This window comes from Leiobunum rupestre, chromosome 5 (genome assembly GCF_980474605.1).
Source record: "Leiobunum rupestre chromosome 5, qqLeiRupe1.1.hap1, whole genome shotgun sequence".
Classification (NCBI taxonomy): Eukaryota; Metazoa; Arthropoda; class Arachnida; order Opiliones; family Sclerosomatidae; genus Leiobunum; species Leiobunum rupestre.
Window position 1 is genome coordinate 13,972,967 of NC_143388.1, and position 23,437 is coordinate 13,996,403.

Genomic DNA, 23,437 nt, shown 5'->3' on the forward strand with positions numbered 1-23,437 from the left:
AGTGTGACTCCCAAAATTACTAGGATGAATAAAAAGGTTAAAAATCTAACGTAGTCCACCTTTTTACTGGTTCGTGGTGAAACAAACCGTTAGTGAAGATTTTTGAATGGAATAAAGGTACAGTGGCATACTTATGAGTAATTATGTTACATATGCTACGAGCTTGGAGAAGGGAAGTATTCTGGAAAATCCCGTAGCGGTAATAAGAACGTCCTTCCCCGCATAATTGCTGTTAGAATTACCCAGACTACCCCGGTTTTTGGTCGGACGTCAGCTTTATCTGCCATCATTCTGGCTTGATGACGTCCGACCAAAAAGTGCATGATGGGAATTTTACAAAGCCGCAGGTGGCGCCCGACTTTTCCACTCCAGAATACTTCTGTATTATTTTTGGAAACTGTCCCTAAAACATTTGCCCCCAAAATGACGTAGTTCCGCGATCGCGCGTTTTTCCCAATAGGGGGCAATAGTGATCGGGTGTTAGCGCTGTTGGACGGGTTTTTCGCATAGAGTCATGTCCTGGATTTATCATTATTTGGCCCATTATTTGGCCCATGGGAGTTTTAAGTGATAGGAAAAAAAGTAACCCAGTTGATTGCTCCATGCCCAAATGAACACGAGTTGTTGATTGTCACTTTATTTAATAAGTTTTGAAAACCATTGCAATGGATGTAGACGAACTTCTAAATTATAAGGTAATACTGATCATTTTTAAATGCAGTGGAAATTGATTATTAATTTAATTTACAGCCGTCAAGAGAGCCCAAAAGAGCTCACTCGGATGAAGAAGATGAAGTAGAAGACACTATGGGATTAATAAAACCAAAACCAAAGCGTGAAAGGATTATTAAAGTTCCATCAGAACCAAGAATAAAGAGTATACTATCAGACGAAAAGAGAAACCAGAAAAGAAGTGCAATAGGTACCGCAAAATTTTATTATAATGAACTGTTTTTTACAGTGTATGTGTAATTTACAGTCACAGAAAGTAAGCTGATGGAACCATCAATCCCAGATATATTGGAAACTGACGCCCCTGAGGTTGATGCATTGGATGAAACTGTGTTAAAGAAACTTATTTTGTCATTTGAGAAGAAAATACTGAAAAATCAAGAACTAAGAATAAAATTCACAGATACCCCTGAAAAGTAATAATGATAAGCAGTGAACTGCGCTGTTGTTGTAGTTGGCACAGTGAAATTTCACAGCCACAGAGTTTCCATGGCAAATGATGTTACTAAATTGGAATTCAATCAAATTATTGCATTGATATTAATACTACGCTTACTTTAATAGGTTTATGGACTCTGAAATAGAGTTAAACGATGCCATACAGGAATTACACATAATTGCTACGCAACCAGACCTTTATCACATAGTTGTAGAGCTAAACGCCGTTACTAGCATTCTAGGCTTGTTAAGTCATGAAAACACAGGTTATTATTGCTTATCACTTCACAATTTAAATATTAGCGCTAACATTAATATTTATTTATAGATATATCGATTGCCCTTGTTGACTTACTCCAGGAAATGACAGACGTTGACACCCTGAATGAGAGTCAAGAAGGTGCCGATACTCTTGTGGACGCCTTACTTGAGGGCCAAATTGTGGCTCTTTTGGTTCAGAACTTGGAACGCTTGGATGAATCGGTGAAAGAGGAGAGTGAAGGGGTCCACAATACACTCGGAATTATAGAAAACCTAACCGAATATAAACCCGAAATATCAGTGGAAGCATCTCAACAGGGATTAATGCAATGGATATTGAAAAGATTAAAAGCCAAAATGCCTTTTGATGCTAACAAACTATATTGTAGCGAAATTCTATCCATACTCTTGCAAAATCAGGATGGTATGGTTTTGCTATTTAACGTATCTCGGAACTTGAATTAAAATTGTTTCTTTAGATAATAGAAAACTTGTTGGAGAGTTGGAGGGGGTTGACGTTCTATTGCAACAGCTAGCTGTAATACCATCGTTTAATTGGGAAGATTAACAAACTAGGAGTATACTGCAGTGTTGGGCATTTTCGTCAAAGAGCCGCTCAGTTCACTCACCGTTTGCACACGTTAGCCTATTATCCATTCACGCTCTCGCATTTTTGAGCGGGAAAATTGGCGCTCATCTCTTGTCGCTCTTTTTTGAGCTCTCCTCTCCTCTCATTTTCGTTTCACGCTCTTTTAAAATACATTTTGCTGCTCAATTTCGCTCATAATAATAAAAGTGCTCGCAATGAGAGGAGTGGTGCCCATCACTGGTATAATGTAGATCTTCAATGGTGCTTGGGAAGATTAATATTATTTATGTACAACTCATCTACATTCATAAAATCACAAATGCTCAAGCCAATGCAGCACTGTACTCCTAGTGTGATGATCTATTGTTACAAAATTAATATTTTAAAATTTATTTAAATTTAGTATTTCAAAAGACATGACCCATCTGATTCTGAAGAATTGGAAATGATGGAGAATCTCTTTGATACTTTGTGCTCAGTTTTAATGTTTGCGCCAAATAGGGAAAAGTTTCTGAAGGGGGAAGGTGTTCAACTTATGAATCTCATGCTTCGGTACATTTATTAATATATAGTTAGGCATGTGCGAGTACTTGATCGCGTGAAAATCCTTAGTTGAAAAGCTCGATAATGGTTCGAGCCTCAAATCGATGCCTAGGCTTAACTTTCGAGTACTCGAAACTATTATTCTTACCACTACTTGGGAGCTTTTCAAAATGGCGGCAAAAGCTAAAATTATCTTAGGCCCACCTTAAGATTGGTCACTGGTTTTAAATGTAGAAAACGAAACCAAACCTTCATAAAACAGCTAGAGCAAAAACACGAGAACCAGCAATGGTCTAGAGAGTGAGGAGTAAAAACGCGAACAAGTAATTGTCAGTTAGTCTTAATTAAGTTTTTCGCCTTGAAGGCCTATCGCCCGAAGTACCACATATTTTTCCCCAATGAAGCTTAGTTTTCTCCCCCACTTCTTGGTCTCTTTACTTGTTCGCGTTTTTAAACCTTCATAAGTTACATAAAGTAGGGTGCCCTAACTGTTTATTGTCAGTGGTTTGGTGGTTCATTAGTCCACTATTTTCTGGTTGTAATCCCCTGTATGGCCAGTTATTAATTTAGACTTCACAAAATATGGCTTCAAATAAACGTAAAAGCTCTGGCAATAAATATTCTTTTAATGAAGAAATAGTAGAACCAAGTGAAGATTCTAGTTTAAATGATTCCTCATCTGATAAAAGTACAAGTTCTAATGAAATACTGCTAAGCCTAATTTTTTGAGTACTCTAAACACCATTTTTAAGCTAAGTCTAAAAGCTAGAAAGCTGGATAAAATTTTAAAGCTCGGCTCGATACACGGAAAGTGAAATTTTTCATACTGAAACCCAAAAAATCAAGGCTCGCACATGCCTATATATAGTACTTTATTTAAGCATATTATCAAATGTTTTAACTTACAGTGAAAAGAAGCTGTCACGAAACGGTGCTCTGAAAGTATTAGATCATTCTTTGAATAACCAGGAAGGCAGTGATAATTGTAATAAATTTGTTGATATTCTTGGATTGCGAACTGTTTTCCCACTTTTCATGAAAACCCCTAAAAAGAACAGAAGAAAAACGATAACCGTTGAAGAACATGAAGGTAAAAATACAATTAACTTTCTGTATTCAAATTTACCCTCGTATTTCTTTAATAGAACACGTCTGCTCCATAATTGGATCAATGTTGAAAAATTGTAAAGGCACCCAAAGGCAGAGGCTGCTCAATAAATTCACAGAAAATGATCACGAAAAGGTTGACAGACTGATGGAACTTCACTTTAAATATTTGGAGAAAGTTCACGGTGTTGACGTACAAATTGAGAAAGAAAAAGCTGTTAGTCCAAGTTTATTTAAATAACGTTGCCAGATGATCGATAATTATGGTACACTTCAATAATTCATTGCCTGAAAGCAAAAACTAACGTAGCATTTTGAAGGCCATTTTGAGAAATATTAATATAAGTTTTTGGCAGAATAAGGAGTCTTTAAAAGATTGGTTTATTGACTATTTTCTGTAATATTTGTGGTAAAAGATTAATATCAGAATGATCAAAGTATAAATAACTCTTTAAAACAAAAACTTCTGTTCAAGTTACATGGTTTTTCCGTCAGTTTATTCTGGTTTGAAATTTGGATTTTACCATAATCTTAACCATGTACCTTCTAAAATACCAGTTTTTATCTATTTTTTAACACTTGCTCGAATATGGGTAGATAGTGCAGTTAACGTCAATTACACGGTTAATTTGTTTTCCTAGCAATATTCCGAATGGCTATCAGTACCAATTTTGGTAAAATCAGATACCATAGTTTTTTTTAATTTGGCAACGCTGTTCTGTAATTACATGTAACACGATTAAATATTCAAGCATTAATCTTTAAGGACATGAACTTGAATGATGGGGAAATCGACCCAGAACAGGAGGAGGAATTCTATCTTCGAAGGCTAGAAAATGGCCTATTTTCTTTGCAATTAGTAGATTTCATAATGTTGGATGTCTGTAGTTCTGGACCTCCTACGGTAATTAATTATCCCAAAATATGTGTATAATGTGTAAAAATTTTGATTTTCTAGATCAAGCAAAGAGTTTTGCAAATTCTTAATCTTCGCGGTGGTTCCATAAAAACAATTAGAAATATTATGAGAGGTAATGTGGTAAAAATAGACAAATTTATTCAGAATGTTATATTAATTTTCATATTAGAGTATGCTGGAAATTTGGGTGATGCTAAGGACGATGTTACGAAGGAAACAGAACAGCAACGTGTACTACAACTCGTTGACAGATTTTAATTTTGCATTTTATATATTTTTTCATTCAATAAATATTTTTTTCCTGAATACAATTGATTTATTTTATAGATTCAACAAATAAATTTTAACAGTAAAAAAATAGAATTTTAATGTGTAAAAGTGTTAGGTAAAAAATACGTAGAACCTTTAGAAGATTAAAGTCCTAGGCAAAAGTTGTTCTCAAAAAGCTTTGTAAGTTTGTATTAAGAGGGGTAATATTTAACAATTGTAACAATTAATTATCCTAACATGTCATGGGATTGGTTATCTAATAATAATGGTTATATATTACGATTCTCTTTGACCCGGATTCCGCATAAAATAATCTAACCTAGCCATAATATTGTCAGAGCCATGAGTGCCTAAATAGTCCATACGACCATGTTCCCAAGCCGACATGTCTTGGTAGTTGCCTATTTCGGACCCTGGCAACTTATCTGGCACTGCCGGCGTGACCACCACTTCGTCTTCCGCATTCACGTCGTCCTGGGATGGAGCCTTGTCATGCGTCGCTAAGCCAACTTCTTCGGAATTGTCTTCCCTCCTACCCAGAATAACAGACGAATGCCGCCTCGCCCTATCTAGGCTTGCATCTGCATAAACCCTGAATGATGGCGGCATTGGCAAGGATTCTCTCCTCTTGCGCGAATTTGATGGAAAGAACTTTAAGACATCCATGGCGGATGAGTAGTCTTGGCTGTCTACCAAGTTATGAACCTCCTAAAATTTAAATACTTTGGGTTAAAAGTTGTTTTTAGATATGAGTTTTTGTTGTAAAATGAACCTGGGAAAATAAAGGTAGAACTCTTTTGGTAAAAATTTCCAACCAATAATAAACGAATTGGGCATAAGTTGGGTGGACGTTAGAGTCTGGCGCCATTTGACCAGTGGCAGAATGAAATTGGACGTTTAAGGGTTTGTAGGAACCAAAAAAATTGACTATTTTGACTTGGCTTCCAAATCTGATAAAAAAAAAGATAATGTCAAATTCTTAAAAAACAACCTTGGGAAAAAAATACGGATTATCTTACTGTTTGAAGGCCGGTCTGTATGTGTAACTAACGTTCGCCATCAAGTTGTAAATAAAAGGGAGTTTCTTAGAAATGTTACGCGACCAGTCTCGAAAATACATATTTAAAAGACCCTGGTCTCCACCTATTGAGTATAAAAATGTCTTAGAAAACTATGGATATTTTGGGGGTATATTACACAGCTACCGTCAAAACTCTCCTGATCTTCTGCACACTTCAAAAGGCTCCAAAATGTCTCCATCGATGGCTTATAGACAAACACATCGCTATTGAAGCAATCAGGCCATCCAATGTCTGGAACAGCTGACAGTTCATCTCTCTCAAAAAGGTCATCACAATTTTGAACAACCTGGATTGAGAAATATCGTAGATCATTGGTATACGTACTGCCGTCACGGGTAGATTATGAAGAGCTACTCACCAGCGTGTTGGGGTCTAAGAAAACGCCTTTATCGAAATGCTCAATTCCCCAAATTAGGAGCTTAGTAAATGATATCCCCAAATCGGGCTGCTCAAGAAGGGCCAAGTTAGTTGTCCCAGGAGACTCCATCATGTCCACTGATTCGACATTATTGTATATAGTTGAAAGTAAATACCTGGGGAAAACATTAATAAGAAAATAATTGGGCCTTATGTATTTAAAGAATAATTACCTCATATGAGGACTAACATCTTCAGTTACGAGAACGACCAACGCCTTTGATGTTCCACTGAGAAGCAAGGAATTGCCTAGTACCATACACAACAAGGCAGATTGATTATCAGTAGCCAGAGTTACATAAGCTTCGTTCAGCTCGTCTTCGTAGTCTTCATCGTCGAATTCTTCGGGATACGTTTCATCATATTCCTCTAAGTGATGTTTACTTGGAGATCCCGTTGGATACATTTCGGTTTGTGATTCAGTAAGAGGAGCTTCTGAGTTCATCATCGATCCTTGTTGTGGCGGTAATTGGGCTGCTGGTTGTTGAGAGTTTTGGTGTGATGCTTGTTGAGCGGATTGGTAAGGCGATCGTTGAGCAGATTTTTGTGGCAATTGTTGAGTGGATTGGTGTAATGGTTGTTGAACTTGCTGGGCTGATGGCTGTTGAGTTCCCGCACCCCATGCAATTTTCTCCGTCACTCTTCTAGGATTTTGACTCCCACTTCCACCGGAACTAGCACCAGCTTGTTGCGTTGTTGTATTAGGACTTGGTGCTTGACTTGGAGCTTTAGGAGCGTTGGGGTCCGTAAACGTACTCCAAGTATTAGTCGAACTGGTTGTCTGAGTGTTAATGTGACTTTGAGGATCTCCACTACCTCTGAAATTTGCATTGGATTGTTGCTGACCGGAACTTTGTTGACCGGAACTTTGTTGACCGTAGATCTGATTATGTTGATTCTGATTCTGGCTTTGAAAACCAACACCAGACTGTTGAAAATTAGAGTGAGAAGTACCACCTTGTCCTTGATATTGCCAACCACCGGATCCATGATGAGGAAACTGTTGAGTCTGACCAGGGTAATAGCTTGTTTGTTGAGGATGTCTCGCGCTACCGGAGCTCGATGGAGGTTCGGTTGTGGTTTGGCCCGCCGATGACCCAACGTTCGGCTGTTGGCCACTCGCACTAACATTAATTTGGCTTACGGAAGTAGAATCTTCACTAGGTTTAGGAGTATGATCGACATGAGGTACATGTTGAATTTCACAAAGAGTGCACGGGGGCGGGGGAAGAACTGGATTTTCTTCTGTGGCAATTGCACCTTGAGCCATCCCGGATACAATATGATCCATGAAATTCCTTAGTACAGTCACGTAATTCAGCAGACTTTTACAGCAATCGCAATGACCACATGGGACTCCCGCTCTTTGAGAACCACCGACCATTTGCTGAAGAACATTTTGGACGTTATTACTTGTGTTGAGTGCTCGTTGCGCGGATCTAGGAATTCCTCGGGTCCTTCGCAACATCCGTAAATTGGTGCCTCTTTCAATGGGCTGGACAACGGGTAAATTTACAAGTGGGACTGATGGTTCAGACTTCCTAGAGGCGTTGCTAACGGACTTTTGTTGGGTTTCTGAAGTCCCGTTGCTAATTGCATTAGCTGGTTCCGGAGATTTGTCAGAGGACAAGGTAGGGGTCTCTGGAGCTTTGTCAGAGGACAAGGTAGGCGTTTCTGCATGTTTGGACGAAGAAACTTTAGTGGTATCCTTGGATTTGGTTGATGATACTTTAGCGGTATCCTTGGATTTGGTTGATGATACTTTAGCGGTATCCTTGGATTTGGTTGATGATACTTTAGTGGTATCCTTGGATTTGGTTGATGATACTTTTGAGGTTTCTTTATTTTTGGCCGAAGAAACTTTAGGAGTTTTTGTCGTTTTGGCGGAAGGTACTTTAAGCGTTTCGGTACTTTGAGCTGAAGGTGATAGAGAGACATCCGTCGTTATTAAAGGGGCTGCTATTGTAGTTTTCGAAATTGATTGGGTAGTTTCTAGCGCTTTACTCAATGCTACTTGAGGCGTGTCTGATGCTTGTGGTGTTAATCCCTTATTTGTGACTTCAGGAACAAAAGTAGCCTTTGGATTACCGACCACAATAGTCGTCGACGTATCTTGCGTAATTTTAGTACCATCTTTATCAGAAACTACGGAGCTAGGTTGTTTACTGGACGACTTTTCCGAACTTACTTGCCCGTTAGTTTTAGGATTATCGCTTGATTTACTAGCTTCATTTTGGCTACTTTTCGGGCTCCTGTCGCCATTTTTATCGTCCGACTTCTTGGACGAGGACTCCATCGTTCGAGTCGTATCGGGGTCGGTTAGTTTTTTTTCGGTGGTGGCCACAATCTGCTTAGCTAAGATTGGCGTGAAAAAGGCGACTGGTAAATAGGCTAGCGGCTACACAGCATCAGGTTAAAGAGCAGATTTAAAATGAAACTTACATTTGGCACGAACATCCATATCCACAAGCGTTGGAGTTTCTTTATTTACTTGGACGGCTGCGATGCCGGGAGATTTTGCGGCTACAGGAATTTCCATAACGCTGGGAAAGCAAACAAGACAGGCAGAATATGAGGCACTAAAATTTCAGACGTGCTAGCGGTATTATTCAACTATTTAACCGTATCCACAACACATTAATAATTTGCATTACACATTTCGCCTTGAAATCGCTACGAAAGAAGGCGATAGGTCGAAAGGGAAACACCACCCACGATTCCGACCCCCTCAAATCTCATTTTTTTATCACCGTAATTCTATTATCGAAAATGTCTTTGAACAAAACCTTGAATAAAAATCAAATGGTTTCGGAGTTACTAACAATCTTACATCTAAAGTACAACTAATTTTTATCGAGAATAAAAAATGAGACAAGATAAGCGATAAAATATGGGGCAGCTTTTACTATACTTTCTTCCAAATGTGTTTTCCTCAATTTAGACTTATATTTTGTGTCTTTAAGTAGGGTAACAATATAGCAAAAAATATATAGACCCAGTTCTTTTTATAATAATTGAATTTCAAAACAAATGTTCAAAATCGTGCTGAATTTTGAAGGCGTTGATAATTTATAATGCGTATGTGTAAAAGCTAATTATTCACTGTTTGAGCCGCGGGTAATTATAATGAACGTGTTTAAAATCAACGTTATAGCCACTTAAAACAGTCTCAAGGATTTATTAATTTTTTTTCTCCAATTTCTGAAGCCAATAAAGATTCGTTTCGATCTCGATGAAGAAAAACACTAGCCGCTTCAAGGCTAAAATTCGTTCAAACCACTAACAGAAGAGGGCCAAGCTCTAAATTGATGCTTCGTTTAATGTATAGTCGGGAAAGAAACGGGGTTACAAAGGTCAACAGAGAGGGGTTCCTGTCTCAGACGGAGTCGCTTTCTACGGAGGGTGGGCCCGGGTGTAACGGCAAAACGGTTTTTAGCGAACCACCCGTTTTGGACCAGAAAAACTGGTAGAGATTTTGCAAGCTAGATTTTGTTTACGATCTTTTATATTTTACGAGTTAACCGATAAGAAGGGGACCTTTGGATTCAATATTATACGTTTAATGATATAACTATAGTAACGGTATGTCTATTCCGTTATACATATAATTGTGTAACGTGAATTTATCATCTTATATTATTTTTACCATTCAATATTATGCAAATTTATTTTTAAATAAAAATGAATCAGTGTCTTACCCGCTGGTGGTTCGTACACGTTGAGGGTAGCTTTTTCTAGCTAGAGAGGTGTCAGGTTGCGTGACCTGGGAGTTTCGTGGTCGCTCTCTCGCTCCCAGGTGTTGTGGGCTGTCGGTAGGTGGTACGGAAGTTCAACGTTTCTAGATGAGAGTCGGATTGGACGCGCTCTTGTTCCCAACATCAACCACCTCAGCGACGCTCTCTCGTGTTGTCGGAAATTTCGCTAACGCAAATCGCGAGCAGCCAAGACATTGCAAGGTCGACTGTCGGCTGTTTTACGGGGCTCAGCGCCGCTCTGACTGTAGCGGGCAAAAAATAAGCGCGCTTTCTCGCAATGTGTTACGGCCTTCAATCCGCGTGGAGGCTGCGTTTCGCGCTTTTGAAATTCGTCGAACGACACACGTGTGTGCAAAGCGGGAAAAATGAACGCTACACATGTGCGATTGATAAGCGATTTTTTTACAGTAACTTTTTTTTCTATTTTTTTAACGTGTATGAATGAATTAATATTTTAATTACCTTCCAAAAAATACAAAGGTCCCTTTTAAAACAGGGAGGAGTTCATATGACTCGCAGGTACAAAGTATATTAAAATTTAAAATACAATATATATATATATATATATATATATATATATATATATATATATATATATATATATATATATATATATATATATATATATATATACAAATATTTACAAAAGAAAATTATTTAATTTTTAGTTGTTAGTTGGGAAGCACAGCAATAGGGGCCTGTCTATCCAGACGCAGATTTCCCCAATTTTGGAGCAAGTTTTTTGTAGGGTTTATAAGGTTATAGCAGAGTTTAGGGTAGATTCTGAGACTATTTTAGGCGAGGGGCAGTTAACTTCCATGATTAAATCATGATTAAATTTGATTGAAATAAAATCCGTAGCTTTGACTGCGCAAAGATTTAAAATCATTAAATCTTGATTAAATTTTTAATCGTGATTAATAGGACACCCCTAGAAAGAGTGACCTGCCCCTCGAGTTTAGGTCAGGTTATAAGCGTTGGATTTTCGATCTTTTAAAAATAATATATTGTAATATATTAGGCGTTTACTTTTTTTTAAACGTAATAAAAATTATGCTTTTAATTTGAAATTAAAACTTCGATTTAATTTAAAAGTAACGACTTGTACATCGTAGCTTGCTCGAGGGTGTGGTCTATTTTCGTTGCCATGGTAACGAATTTATGTCGGCCATTACATTAAGACGCCAATGGTGGTCAGGTCGTTATTTTCCAAACAGGATCGTATGCTGTTTTAAGACTATAGGCTTGTCTGCATCGTATGTCTATACGAAATGATATTGAATATAGGAACTCACTTTCCATTAAGAATCTTTTTAGTTAACAACCACTTTACGAATTTTTAATTAACAATCACTTTTAGAATTTCAGTTAACCACCCCTTTAAGAAATTTAGTTAACAAGTATTTCAGTTCTCCCCTTAAGAATTTCTGAGTTTTATATCATTTTAAGAATATATGGTTCATTAACCCTTTAAGAAATTTTGGATTCAGTATCCCCTTAAGAGTTTTTGGTTCACTATTCCTTTAATGTTTTTTTTTTATTTACTATCCCCTTAAGAATTTTTTCTTCAATATCCAGTTAATAGTTTTGATTTCACTATCCAAATAAAAAACTATTTGTGTTTACTATACCTTTAAGTATAGTAATATGCCCTCAAAAATTATTTAATACGTAATTTCCCTTCTTTAGTCTAATAATGTTAACGACCTTTATTACAATTGACACGTAGCGCAAAAAGGTAATTTTTTACAGACTGGGATAACCTCAATCGACATGGGGTCGAGAAATTAGAAAGTAATGGGACCAAAATCAAGAAAAAACTACTTAACCATATCTTAATGTCTTCAAGCAATCAATAGGAATGGGGGTCAAATACACTTGTCCATCGGTACTTGAACGGAAACGCGAGTTCCTTCCGGTCTGGAAAGCACGCCACTTCCGTTAATCGAGACGAAAATACACTCAAATAATTAGTGCGCAGGAACCATAATTCTCCCACGTTCTTACAATGAATTCGTACAATAACATTCCGTTTAAGTTATAAAAGACGTCATAAATGACCACTACAATGCAGGGGCGCCACAACAGGGGGTGTCCAGCGTGTCGGGACACCCCCTAGAGTCCAACGGATACCCCCCCCCCCCCCCAAGGCGTCCACGCAAATGTCTCATGTACTTGATGGACACCCGCTAGCTTTAAAATGTTGTTGGGCCCCTGCTACGATGACGACATCAATGGTCCAAGGAAAACTCGTTGTTGTCGAGATTTTGTATCAAGCGCCATAAATTAAAAACATCCTAAAAGAACAGTGTCGCCACCATGTATGAAATATAATACGCGCTCATTATCGCAAGAAAGATAGTGGTAGATTTGCAACTCTAAAATGTTTTTTTTTTAACTTTATATCATTGACATATCATTTTTTTCGTATAACTGAAATGGTTTTATTAACCAGATCCAATAGCGGATTAGCCCTGGTCCTTGTAAGTATTTATACGTGGCACGAGGACCCCTGACTAGCTTGGGTGGGGTTCCATAATGACCAAGAGAGAGAGAGAAAAGGGGCCAAGTTCCGGCTGAGAGAAGCAGGGTGCGGGGGTGACTGAAACATAACGGGAAGAGAGGCTGAGTACTGGTAAGGCGTGGGCGGCGGGTGGCTCAGAACCGGTGCTGACCCTCCCCACTTCCAGCTTCGAGAATCGGCCGCGAAAGGAGGGAATTTAGAAAGCTGACACTGAGAGCAGACTTCAAGACGTCCGCCGAGCCACAGACTCGAGAGAAAGTTTTCGCGTCTCTTTCATTCCCTCGTTGGAATTCTAGCTAACCGCATTCCCGCTTCACTCTCTTCTTTATTTCGTTTCTTAAAAGTCCCCACTTCGAAAATGCGCGAGTTTTAAACTATAGTCAAAGTTAAATTTCCCCCAAATAGAAGACTTAGGTTAAAGCTCCCCGTATCGAATAGTTGTAGTTAATCAGCCCCTTAGTCTCGTTCGAATAGAAATCATAGTCGAAAACGAAACAGTCCCTTTATTATTCTAAGTTCCCTCGACGACGACGAAACCTAAAACGACCAACACGAAACCATGAGCAACCCAGCTAGCAATTTGGGCGAACGCACTCTTAGCGGAAGACCCAGGAGTGTCTTGAGCGGTCGGGGCAGTCAGCTGGGAAGGAGGACGCCGACCGCCTGGACCACCGCCGACGAGAACGTCCCAGACGGTAGCGTCCGAGATCTGGAAGCCTTCGAACGGGACGATGTCCAGTTCGCCTCCAACATCCAAAATGACGTCGTTCCCGAACCCGAAAGATCAGGATGCTGGCACTCTTTTACCAGAGGAATTCGCGGTAAACAGAAAACATTTCTCTACCACTGCCTCACTTTGACAAAGCACGAAGTTCCCTTAAATCCCCAAAAACCTGAACACCTTTAACCCACCTACGCACTCGTGTCATTTTCTGTCCGATATTTGACCCGCCACTTTTTCAAATCCTTTTGCTAGCTTATACCGCTTTTAATAATTTATTGAGATTCTTGAACTGTTTTTCGATAACACAACGGGACCAATTCTCACTTCACGTTCATAAGTTGCACAAACAGCCCGCTGATCATTTTTACAAGTTCAAGCACGCTTTATCCAATCATGCCAAGAAAATATTTCCTTTGATCATTCCAAGAATCTCACAAAGTTTCCTTCCCAATTTGGATAGCTTTATCTTCTTTTTGTTAAACGTAAACAATGAAAACGAAAGTCGCCTTAAAATTTCCATGAATCCAAAAGTATATAAAATATATCTTCCCGGAGAAGTATCGATTTCCCTATACTACCATATGTAACATAATTACTCATAAGTATGCCTCTGTATAACATTTCCATTGAAAAAAATTCAATGAGACCTTGTTTCACGCGGAACATACATTGAGCGGACCCAAAAATGCAAAAATGCTTATAATCCTTGCGCTATTGAAAAGGTTACCATGGAAATGAAATCAGGTGATCACACGAACTAAACTTGACATGGGCAAAGCCAGAAACGCGCGAGGAATTCTCACTAACTTCCGTTTCCCATCAGTAAAGATGATGACGCATATTTCGTCACGGAGTTGTAAGTGACGTAATTTACGTCATATCCCGTGAACAAGGTTTCATTAACGAAAATGCTTTTATGGCATACTTATGAGTGATTATGTTACATATGATACTACTAATGTTATACGCTAGAAACATGCACATTCACAGGCTTCCGCTGATTTATCAATATACGTCAAAATAGTGCGAGGTGAAACACGGAATATAATTATTTTCTGAAACTATTTCAGAGGGAAAAAATTATTTAAAAGGATCAAATATTCATTATTACTCTAGGCGGAGTTATATACGCAATAACCTTTGACCCGTGATGCGGTCAGCCTGAGAAAGTTTTTAGGAGCTAAATTAATACTTTTCTCTAATAATTATAACTATTTTATTATATTTAATATTTTAATTTATTGTATTAAATAATAATAAATACCATAATATATTATCAAAGTTATTCAATTAAAATTAATCAAATGGCTTAGTAAATTAAAAAATTTCTTTATTACAGAACTCAAACACGACTAAGATTTATTTTAAAAATCTAAATATGTAAATTACAAATATACCTAAAATTATACTTAACCCCCAAACTGTGACTAAACTCTTACATTAATTATTATATATACTTTAAATACACCTAAATATGATTTGGTGGGAAAATATAATATTAGGTCTGTTTTAATAGAATTAAGGTATTTACTGACTATTTAGAAGATACAAATGTATGGAGGTGTTTACTTATTTATAAGCCATATTTAATTTAACTGTTCAAAAAAATCACTGATATGACGTATTTCCACTGGCACTATTTTGTTCTTCCAAAACATATTTTGAATATCAGTTGGTATATTAGCAAAAAATATAAAGGATATAAATCTGGCATAACTAGTAATCGAGGGGAAAGCGTTCGAACACAACAAGGACTAACAGTTTGGGTCTCGGTCGCGTTCAAAGGTCAAATATATGTTATAACTAGAGGCAGGTTTATACCACTTGAGGCCCGTATTTTGGGGACCATTTGGGACCCTCCTGAGTTTTATTTTTTTTTCATCCCCTTAAATCCCACAAAATATTCCAATGATACCTTTTGCGTTCAACGTTTAGTGGGCAAAATGGGGCCCCTAAGCATTGGACGCTCGTAGACCTAAAATCGGCAATGGTTTTAATGCGTGTATTTAAAGCTTAAGCAAGATAAAATGAAAAAATAAGCTAAAATGTAATGTCAAAGGGGACTTTTTAAGAAAGAAAACTGAAATCCAGTTTGTTTCAGGTCTGTGGTCAACACGGCAAATGCAAAAAGGGATCGAGGACAGAGAATGGATAGTCAGGACAACACTGCGAGAACTCCTTGTTTACTCGGTGTTCCTGACCATCCTTTGCGTGTGTAAGTATCACCTTTATTATTCCTTTCTAAAAATTCATTAGGTCAGCAGGATGACCTTGAAATTCGCGAAAATGTCCATTAGTTGAACAAAAAGGCGAAACCGCGAGTATACCTCTGTACGGTAAAAGTGGAGTACAAAATTAGCCCTAACCGAATTTGGAAGTAGGCCACCGTATTGATATTTAATAACATTATTAGAAGGCTCCGTAAATAGAATCTCGATTGGTATTTCATCTCAAACCGGAGAAATTAAGCTAATGGCAAACCGGTTAATTATTAGAGAAAGATAGTAATAGACGCGATCGTCGCAGCGTGTCCTCGGAAGCGCCTAAGCGTGACCACTGGTCACTACTGGAGCGTGAAGACGAATCTCCCAGAATCCGATGTCCGAATTATTAGCTTGGGTGTGGTCCAGCCACGAGCCGAGGAAATCAAGTCGACCAGTAGACCACTACGACGCGAATAATTAGCTAACACAGCGACCCGCTTGACCACGGACACTTTTTCTTCATTTTCCAAATCTCTCAAGTACATCACGTCCAAATATTTAATCGCCATAATTTATTTCCAAAAATAAAGTCACTTTAATTTTTCCATTTAATTGTTTTTCTATGGGAAAATTTAAATCACGTCTCTCGCTTTAAGAATAAACGTTTTAATAAAATATAATTCGCGCACGAAGAAAGAATTTCTACGAATACTAGTTTATCAGGTCTTAGATTCTATACGCACCAACATAGTGAACTTTACCTAAGTGTACTGCTCGATGGACCATAAAAAAACTTCGTAAGTTTATTAAATACGACGGAGAATAATATACGTTAAGTATTCAAATTTTATATCCGGATTTTAACAATACAACCAGGCCAAGAATACATGCTACAGGGAAAAAATATTGACTAAATCAATATAATTAATGGCTTCCTATTTGATTTTGTTTGGTCAATTCTTAAGAATATGTTATTGAAAAACCGAGACAAAATAAAATAAACCTTAAATTACATCAATAAATTGCCGATTATATCAGGAGTACATCAAAGATAATATTCAACTACCATTTCCTCGTAGACGAATTCATATCAAGGCGCTTCGTCATGCAAATTACCGCGTATGAAGCGAAATCTCTTGCAATTCCCGTGAAGCTAAAATTTAATGAAATATCCGACTTTTACCGTGGCGCTACCTCTCGGACAAAGACGACATTAAATAATTGTGGGGAAATGTACAGCCCAAATTAAGATCAATAAAAAATAAATAAGACATCAATCACCTTTAAATTTGACCCACAAACTAACCGAGGTGTTACACACCGATTTTGTTCAAACTCGGGGGATTGGTAGACCTTCATGTAACTTGAAAAATCGTAAAGGGATTTTATTCAATGGGCAACGGTTTTGCCATGGTAACGAAAAATGTTTTTGACAACATAAAATGGAAATTTTCCCATTGAAAATAACATGGGATTTTGACCGATTCCAAGGGTCCCCCCCCCTGTGAAACATTTTACAAAATTAAAAAAAAAATTAAAATACCAAAATTATAAAAAAATTGATAAAATTTTTGAAAAAAATCAAAATTGATCACATTTTGATCAATTTTTTTATTTTTTTTTCACAGGGAAATCGGTCAAAATGCCATGTTATTTTCAATGGGAAAATTTAAATTTTATGTTGTCGAAAACATTTTTCGTTACCATGGCAAACCCGTTGCCCATTGAATAAAATCCCTTTACGATTTTTCAAGTTACATGAAGGTCTACCAATCCCCCGAGTTTGAACAAAATCGGTGTGTAACACCTCGGGTAGTCTCCTTGTCAGTGATTGTTGTGCCTTGGGTATTAGCCTAGCTGATAATTAATATTTATTATTATTGAATATTCAAATGAATTCCTACCTACGATTTGTACACCTGATTACTAAAGTTACTACCACCTCGATTCCTGCTTATATCAATTGTCTGAATCCGCAGTAACATTCGGAATGGCCAGCCCGAACATGTACTATCAAACCAAAGTGCTGAGCGAACTGTTCCTCGATTCCAGTCCCACGAGTGGCTCAGCCGTCCGTTCTGCGAGCCAAATGAACGACTTTTGGGGAGTAAGTAAACTGTCATCTGAACGATTTCTCTATCGAAAGATACGCAATATAATTTGTTTGCGTTCAGTTCGCCCAATCGGCCATGTTGGACAGCCTGTACTGGGAACACTGGTACAACAGCAACGTTACAACCGCGGACGACAGAAACATCCTCTTCGAGAACCGACTATTAGGCTCCCCCCGATTGAGACAACTTCGTGTTTTGAACGATTCTTGCAAAGTCCATGAGGACTTCAAAAAGGCCATATCGCAATGCTACAACCATTACTCGCCGCATATTGAAGACCCCAATCCGTTTGGACTTATGAACGGCTCCGCGTAAGCTTTGATTAAAAGTCCCAGAAATTACGAATAGGTTTACGAGAGCGCCTCGTCAATGTTGCAGATGGTATTACCATTCGGAAAAACAACTAAACGGGTCGAACCATTGGGGATTGTTGGCCAGTTACAGCGGTGCCGGATCCTTCGTGGATATCGGGATCACCAAAGCGGTGGCCAAAGAAAAAATCAAAGAGCTCTTCGACAACTTGTGGATTTCCAGAGCCACCCGAGCGGTGTTCCTAGACTTCACCACTTACAACGCAAATTTGAACTTATTTTGTATCGTCAAGTTAGTTATTGGATATAAAATTTCTTTAACAATTACTACATCGTTTGTAATTTGATGCAGAATTTTGTTCGAGTTCCCGGCGACCGGAGGCATGCTGACCTCCTGGACATTTCGTACGGTGAAACTCATTCGATACGTAACTACCATGGACTTCTTCGTCATGGGCTGCGAAGGCATGTTCGTTCTGTTTATCATTTATTACTGTATCGAAGAAACCATCGAGGTATCACTCGTTATTAGCACTTAGCGATCGTAACACAATTCTAAAATATATATATATTCACAGATAAGAAGTCACAAATGTTCCTACTTCAGTTCTGTTTGGAATATACTGGACGTTACCGTTATTTTGGTAAGGTCAAAGATCACTTTAAATTCATAATGTACAACGGAGTTGCCCTATGCAGTGTATGGTAAAATTCTGCACAACTATTGCTTGGCGGTTCAATATTCATCACCCAACGTTTATTTCCTATTCCTAACTCCCATAATTACAATAGTAGCTCGAGCTGCCATGCAGTAGTTCTGAGAATTTCACTTTAAATTGCTTTGGACAGCTGATATATAGGACAATTTAGTTGTATATTAGCTTTACTGATATCGGCCGATCTCCGAGTAGAGTCAGAATTACTACAGAGTATTTTAATGAGCCCCAAAAAGGCGAAACCGGTCTACTGTTGGGAACTATGGACTGAAATTTTACTTTGGCACTTAAAATTCGTCAAATAATTTTCAAAATGGTTACATCTTTCTTTTTTCACAGATTTCTTTAGTTTGTATCGCGTTTAGCGTTTACCGGACGATAATGGTGGATAGTTTGCTGAAGGGCTTACTAGAAAATCCAGACATCTTCGCTGACTTCGAGTTCCTGGGCTTTTGGCAGACTCAGTTTAACAACGTGGTCGCCATCGCGGTTTTCTTCGCTTGGGTCAAAATATTCAAATACATCAGCTTCAATAAAACAATGACCCAGCTGTCCTCGACTCTTTCCAGGGTATGCAGGGAAGACAATATAACGTAGATCAAAGAACGTTTAACAAAGGATATCTCTTAATTAACAGTGCTCCAAGGATGTGGCCGGTTTCGCCGTCATGTTTTTCATCGTTTTCTTCGCTTTTGCCCAATTGGGATATCTTTTGTTCGGAACGCAAATAAACGACTACCGTTCCTTCACACGAACTGTGTAAGTATCCCTACAAGCATTTTTGCAAAACACTAAGGGCAACGTGGTTCGCAAACCGAGTTGCTCCGTGTGAATGTACCAAACATTTCCACAACGTGTTGAACACACCATCACTTTTGGCCAAGTTTTGAAAAACGGTTGCTTTTGGTGACCGAGGCTATTAGTTACAAATATTTATATAAATATTTTTCATTACACAAAGCTTAATGATAATGTTAATCTTGTCCACTTTAATTAATGTAAAGTAACTTATTTTGTAGTAGTAGAGGTGTTTTATTAGAAATTGAAAGTAATTATCTTTGCAACGAGATTTGCTAACTATAGTTAAAAACTTTGTTAACCAAGTTGACTCCAGTGAAAGGCGTTTAAATGGATGAATGCAATTTTGGTTGTTGCAGTTTCACCTTGCTTCGTCTCATTTTGGGAGACTTCAGTTTCACAGATTTGGAAGCCGCGAATCGGGTTTTGGGACCCCTTTATTTTCTAAGTTTCGTCTTCTTCGTATTTTTCGTTCTAATGGTAAGTGACGCCACCGATTGTTATTAACTCTGAAAAGGTCTGTAATAATATACCTAACAACGAATGGTCCTTAGAATATGTTCCTGGCCATAATCAACGACACCTACGCCGAAGTTAAAGTTGAAATAGCGGGCCAAAAGAACGAATTTGAAATCGGTGACTATTTCAAAAAGGTATAGAAATGAAATACAACTTACCTTACCGTAAGCCAATTGGTAAATACTTCAATGTTATAGGGATACAATAACATCCTTACCAAACTTGGTAAAAGAGATCACCTAAAGAACATGGAGAACGCTTTGAAGATGGCTGACTCCGACGGAGATAAGAAACTAACATATGAAGAAGTTAGAAAGAAGTTGAAAGAGTAAGGTTGAGTTTTTAATTGGAGAATAATCTTGAATGCTAATCACGAACAACATTTAGGCAAAACTTTTCGGACATGGAAATAGACATGGGTATTCGCGAAGTACGACTTGGACGGAAACTTGGAACTGGATGAGAACGAGATGCAACAAATGTTCGCCGATCTGGAAGGTGAACGCAACAAACTGGACTGGGAGATACAAAAGGAACAAGACCAACCGGACTCTGCCGCCGACGAAAATCCACTCGGATCGGGCGTCTCCCTCGATGACTTCAACGTGTAAGTAATTAAGCCTTTCATCCGCATTTGACCATGTTGCTCGACTAACTACCGACTGTCTTAGATTATGCCGACGCGTGGACCGTATGGAACATTCAATTGGAAGTATCGTGTCGAAGATTGACGCCGTCCTACTCAAGATGGAAGCCATGGAAAGGGCTAAAACCAAACGACGCGACAACATGAATAAGATTCTCGACAGTGTCAACCAAGTAATTGATTTTGATAAATCAAAGAATTGACGCGTTATATATGGTCATTTATTCGCAGAACAATGGGTTGGATGACAGGGGCAAGAGGCAAGAAATGGAGAAGCGAGTCAGAGAGGAATTGCAAAGGTGGGACTCGGAGGCGTCCCTAAACTCACCACAAAACCAGATGGTGTGTAACCAAATATCAGTGTTTAAAATGCCATATTTTGTTGTAACCTGGGAAAGCTTATATTTTATAGCACACCCTGACATAGTTCACAGCAAAATGTAGTATTTTAAATCCTGCAATAAATATCTAATATTTGTACATTACTAAACGTTTACTTAAATATAGAAGCATCCTAACGGAGGCCCGTAAGGATCAGGATCTCGAACATTTCCGTTAAAAACATCATTTCGGTGCTAGTTGTGTATAGATATAAAGTGATAAATTGTAGATTTAGAAATGTAAAAAAAAATTAATGGCCTTTGTAGAATAGTGAGTCAAGAAAACCCCTATATTTCTCTCAAACGTATCTGAACTTAACATCGTAGTGTTTGTTTTAAGTTAAAACGCAACTATTTATTAAAAGAAGCGTATCCTTTTAAAACGTGAACTTCGTTTTAAAACTAAACAATGAAACGATACCTGTACAATCCTCATTTGTTTTCGAAGACAAACAAAGAATCTTTTTCGAACTTCGAAGTATTTTCGGTAGCTAGTCAAATATAATAAAAATACTAAAAATATTTTAAAAATAAATGGATAATTAGAAAAAGAGAATCACCACATTGTTTTTCATCTTCACTGCATTTTAAAGTCGAGCTGACGAAGTTTCGTTTAAAATTAAAGATATTATTAATGTAAAAAAAGTAGTATTTTGAACTTTTATTTTACTAGTTTTATATTGTAAATTATATCGTAATGTATAGAAATGTAAATTTTAATTTTTGGTAAGCGACTGTATAGGGCTTAAAATAAAAACACTAACCAAAATATCCTGGTATGCAGATTGTTTGTGTTTATTTAAACGCGAAGACGTTATCAGCCAGACTATTTAAGTTACTTAAATCGAATTTAACATGCATAAATAATTATGCGGGTTAAATATGTCTACAATGTCTGGCCATTGAGGTCTAGTGTAAAATTTATTTATAGAGTTTTGAAATATTTTGAAGAACGCATCAAAGCAATTGTTTCCGATTCACTCTGGAAACGGAACGGGGAAAAAACAAGAGAAACTTTTCTATGTCAAATTTACCACTTTCTTGCGTTTTTTCGACAATGACATTTTGTTGGTAATAATAAAATATGTAGACCGTTAAAACAGTCCACCTTAACCACAAAAGTTTCCGTAATAAAATAAAAACAACTACTTTTAAGGCTTATTTATATCCAAGTTCTGTTATTATTAATATTAAATATGATTATTTCGATTAAAATTAGAGATAATTCTAGATTAAGAACGATTCCCCTATCCTACATGCAAATTTTGTTCCCTTTGATAGTGACATGGTGAAATTGATTACGATGACGCTACAACCGGTTTTGAATATATACTACGGAATTTGCTATAGATTTTAGATGTTCACTGAAGCGCGAAAGCATTTAACTAAAAAAACCTTCTTAAAAGTGTCTTTTTAAAAGAATTTTGATAAAGAAAAACCAGTAAGAGAGTAATAGTCGGCATTGGCTGTTTTTTTCTTCTTCTGATGGCTCTGTAAAGATACAGCATGGCATCTTTAATGTCGAGAGTTTAAAAGGAAGACCGTTTTAGAGTTTTAGTTCCTGGTTCGTTAGTTGGCAGAATTTTCGCGCGAAGAATGGGTTATATCCTAATTTACGGCGTTTTAAAGTGTGATGTTATTACGGCAATAAGATTATTTGGCGGCAGCCGTTACTTTTGGCTTCTTAAAATGTGGAGTACTCGTTACGCTCGAATACATGTAGTGATTAGTCGGCGTAAGAATTTATAAAACTCGACTGTACCATATTAACTTATGCTGATCTTGAAATTGAATTGCTAAAGGCTGAAAGTAAATAGTAAAAAAGTCTCCATCTTGGAAGCAAAAATGAAACGTGCACCTTCTCAAGCTTGGGGAAGTTCTTCTCAATGAGAAACAATTTCAAAACAAATCAAAATTTGGCGAGCGCATTGCTCCGTCTGTCAAGGTACTCGTATTAGTGTAGTTTGTACAGAATAAAGATGCTACAAGTTTCACCTACACATTTTCGATTGCTGACGTAAATTGTCTTCTCTCTAAGATATATATTATATACTTCTGGTAAAGGTCATTCTACATTCATACAGGGTTTAGTGAAATAGATTTGCAGGTATGAGATTTGGGAACCTTTGATATTATAAAAGTGTTGTTTCTATGAAACACCATGGAAACGAACATGTAGCAGAAAATAGTGTTATCGACAGCCTTGAACAGAAGCTATTTAAGAAGAGAAAAAGTAATTATAGCAATGACCCACTCTGGGCCACCAGAGAATCAAGGTGCCAAAGAACTACCCTTGACCTTTTTATACGACGTCCAGCAAAATAAGCTAATTACGATTATATTTAAGCAGATAACTTATAGAGTTATGATATAAAACGTTACTTTTGT

At 37.6% G+C, this 23,437-nt stretch overlaps 3 protein-coding genes across 3 annotated transcripts; 2 read left to right on the top strand and 1 right to left on the bottom strand.

Annotated features, from left to right (window-relative positions):
• The first annotated feature begins 487 nt into the window (after nucleotides 1–487).
• Nucleotides 488–4,911, top strand: LOC149943595 (beta-catenin-like protein 1). The gene is made up of 12 exons (XM_090175776.1): nucleotides 488–695; nucleotides 751–922; nucleotides 980–1,148; nucleotides 1,297–1,436; nucleotides 1,499–1,855; nucleotides 1,911–1,969; nucleotides 2,424–2,572; nucleotides 3,472–3,653; nucleotides 3,709–3,887; nucleotides 4,437–4,574; nucleotides 4,629–4,701; nucleotides 4,759–4,911. The coding sequence occupies exons 1-12, from the start codon at nucleotides 666–668 to the stop codon at nucleotides 4,845–4,847; spliced, it is 1,737 nt and encodes a 578-aa protein (XP_090031902.1). The 5' UTR covers nucleotides 488–665; the 3' UTR covers nucleotides 4,848–4,911.
• On the bottom strand, nucleotides 4,736–10,187 carry LOC149943596 (uncharacterized). The gene is made up of 8 exons (XM_090175775.1): nucleotides 10,057–10,187; nucleotides 8,801–8,937; nucleotides 6,532–8,713; nucleotides 6,300–6,474; nucleotides 6,065–6,227; nucleotides 5,879–6,002; nucleotides 5,632–5,809; nucleotides 4,736–5,567 (listed from the first exon to the last, which is right to left on the bottom strand). The coding sequence occupies exons 2-8, from the start codon at nucleotides 8,895–8,897 to the stop codon at nucleotides 5,136–5,138; spliced, it is 3,351 nt and encodes a 1,116-aa protein (XP_090031901.1). The 5' UTR covers nucleotides 8,898–8,937; nucleotides 10,057–10,187; the 3' UTR covers nucleotides 4,736–5,135.
• A 2,703-nt stretch (nucleotides 10,188–12,890) lies between these two features.
• Nucleotides 12,891–21,537, top strand: LOC149943597 (polycystin-2-like protein 1). The gene is given in 17 exon segments (XM_090174738.1): nucleotides 12,891–13,458; nucleotides 15,463–15,576; nucleotides 17,545–17,672; nucleotides 17,740–17,990; nucleotides 18,058–18,282; nucleotides 18,343–18,505; nucleotides 18,569–18,634; nucleotides 19,046–19,276; nucleotides 19,344–19,465; nucleotides 19,864–19,984; nucleotides 20,059–20,157; nucleotides 20,221–20,351; nucleotides 20,411–20,441; nucleotides 20,443–20,630; nucleotides 20,695–20,842; nucleotides 20,901–21,011; nucleotides 21,177–21,537. Coding segments are annotated over 17 exon segments (2,415 nt in total). The 5' UTR covers nucleotides 12,891–13,196; the 3' UTR covers nucleotides 21,201–21,537.
• Nucleotides 21,538–23,437: the final 1,900 nt, after the last annotated feature.